The sequence below is a fragment of the Gymnoscopelus braueri genome, assembly GCF_963280865.1.
Source record: "Gymnoscopelus braueri genome assembly, chromosome: 10".
Taxonomy (NCBI): domain Eukaryota; kingdom Metazoa; phylum Chordata; class Actinopteri; order Myctophiformes; family Myctophidae; genus Gymnoscopelus; species Gymnoscopelus braueri.
In genome coordinates, this window is record NC_137611.1 from 22,949,130 (window position 1) to 22,951,857 (window position 2,728).

Here is a 2,728-nt window from a genome sequence, read left to right on the forward strand (position 1 = left end):
CATGTTGGGAAGTGTATTAAAACATACAGATGATGTGTATGTTTATACAGATGAGAGTGAATCACCAACAAACACATACAGGTCACATGTTACATATCGTTGTTGTCGGGCAGAAACCTCATATCTCCATATTTACGCTTTTTAGGTTTTTTTTCTTAAATTAATGCCCTACTTAGTCATACTACAGTGTGAAACAGAAATAGCAGATCTACAAGCTCACAACACATTGCAATGTGACATGTTGTGAGCTTGTAAATCTGCTATTCTTGCTATTTCAATAGAAACGTTTAAATCAAAGTGATTAAGTGTGTCTGTGGGTTTTATGAATATTGAATGAATATAACAAATGAAAAGTATTAACAAGAGCTTGTAATAATAACAAAAATAAATTACATAATTTACATAAATAATGTAAAATAATAACTACATGGATCCATTGGAACACAGCTTCTTTTTTTTTTTACATTTTCTGAAAAGTAAGAGTTTTAGACATAAGAGGTTTCTACCTGACAGCATACAATACATTGTTGCTGTCGGGTGGAAACCTTGTAAGTCCAAAACCGTTCCTCTTTTATTATTATTTTAAAAACATTTTAAAACAGTGAAAATAGCCGATCTACAAGCTTGTAGATCTGCTATTTTCACTACTTTTGTGTGACACTATTGTATGATTAAGTTGGGCATTCATTTATAAAAAATAAAATAAAAATAAACATGGAGATACACTCTGCCTGACAGCAATAACAGTGTCCCAGTTCACCAGTCCATTGAAACAATGACAACAATAAAGAATGTAAGACATCAGGTTAAAGAACAGTCATAAAATAATGAAACACAATACACATACATTTATTATCATGTTGGTTAATATTTATTATATTCAATTGAATATCATGTAATTGCAAAAGGTCTGTACATTCATTTGTAATGTTTATTCAGATATGTTTTAAACATGAAAACATAAATCAATATTATTAAATGTTATTTTTTGAATATCAAACCCACAAAATAACGTTTAAAATGATATCCTATCAACCACACAAAATCTAACCAAAATAACTCAGACATAAATTGTATGAATATGAGAGATGATTAATACATTATACAATAGATTAATAATAAACAAATTAGCAACAAAATGAACAAAAACAATAAACATGATTTGAATGATAAAGTTTTTTTTTTTTGTTTTACATCAACAGAACAGTTACATTTTTGAACTGAGAATATTGATGAATTGAATTATAAATTATTGTGGAGTGATGAGAGATGAACACAAAGTCTGATCTACAGGTACTTGAGGTCACACAACTCAGCAGTGACTCCATAACCCCAAAACCTAAATCCAGTATAGAGGGTCTGGGTGAATGTCGTGTGGACTCTGTGGAGGAGAGTCATGGTGTCAGAGACTCTGTAGAAGGACAGAGTACCTGCACTGTGATCCAGATACACTCCTACTCTGGAGGACACAGGACCTGGGATTTTAGTATCAATGCATCTGTGTCTGAAAGTATAACATCTTGTCTGACACTGTAAAGACCAAGATGTATCATTGGATCCAAATCCACTTTCATTATGACCTCCTGTCCTGCTGATATCTTTATATGAGACTGCTGTATTAACATTGTTTCCACTCCACTTTAGCTCCCACTTTACCTCCCAGTAACAGCGTCCAGTCAGACCCTCTCTACTCAGAACCTGGGAGCATTCAGTGAATCTCTCTGGATGATGAGGATATGATTGGCCTATGTTCACGCGTGTTACTTTTCTGTTCCCTTTAGACAGAGAGAGGCATTGATGTGCTGTGTTTGGATCCAGTGTGATCGGACATGAATATTGTAAGAACTCAGCTCTGGTCTTGGGTTCTGCTGGTGTTGACAGTGAAACATCCACTCTATTCACTGTCTCTGAGACGTTTGTCCCTTCCTCTTTAAGAATGTCCTCTAGTTTGTCCCTCATCTTTGACACAGCCACAGTCACATCTTCAAAGTATCTCAGAGGATGGATATTTCTGCTGACTGGGTGTGTAGATTCACTGATCCTTGAGAGGGAGGTGTAACTGTGTAGAAAATGGACGTGATCCTCTGTGTGTGAGATCTGCTCCAGCTCAGCATGTCTCCTCCTCAGTTCAGTAACCTCCTGCTCCACACGCTTCCTCAGTTCTTCAGCACGACTCACTTCACGTTTCTGCTGGTCTCTGATCAGCTCCACTGCTCTATCGGCACAGTGATTGATGGACTTCCCCTCCTGGTGAAGCACATTCACATCTTTCTCTCTCTCTTGGATTCTCTGCTTTATGTTCTGCTGACTCGTATCAAGCTCTTTCTGTCTCTCAGTCCTTTCTGCTGCAGCTGAGACAATATTGTGACCTTTGTGTTCTTCCACGGAGCACAGATAACAGATACACTGCTGATCAGTACGACAGAAAAGCTTCTTCACCTCATCGTGACGAGAGCAGATGTTCTCCTGAAGCTCACTGGAGGCTTTGACCAGCTTGTGTTTCTTAAAGGCAGGAGATTGATAGTGAGGCTGGAGGTGAGTGTCACAGTAAGAGACCAGACACTGAAAACAGGTCTTCACAGCTTTCAGTTTTCTCCCAGTGCAGGAATCACAGGCCACATCTCCAGGTCCAGCATAGCAGTGATCAGGAGGAACATCTTGGAGTCCTGTCTTCTTCAGTATATCCATCATGTCAGCCAACATGTTGTTTTTCTTCAGAACAGGTCTT

General features: G+C 37.8%; 1 protein-coding gene across 1 annotated transcript in view; it reads right to left on the bottom strand.

Moving 5' to 3' along the window:
• Nucleotides 1-1,287: 1,287 nt before the first annotated feature.
• LOC308093459 (E3 ubiquitin/ISG15 ligase TRIM25-like) overlaps nucleotides 1,288-2,728 on the bottom strand; it is a gene marked incomplete at both ends in the record, with an annotated part of 1,629 nt that continues 188 nt past the window's right edge. The window contains one exon of the mRNA XM_080439796.1: nucleotides 1,288-2,728. This exon is cut by the window's right edge and continues 188 nt beyond it. Coding sequence (XP_080295922.1) covers nucleotides 1,288-2,728 — 1,441 coding nt within the window.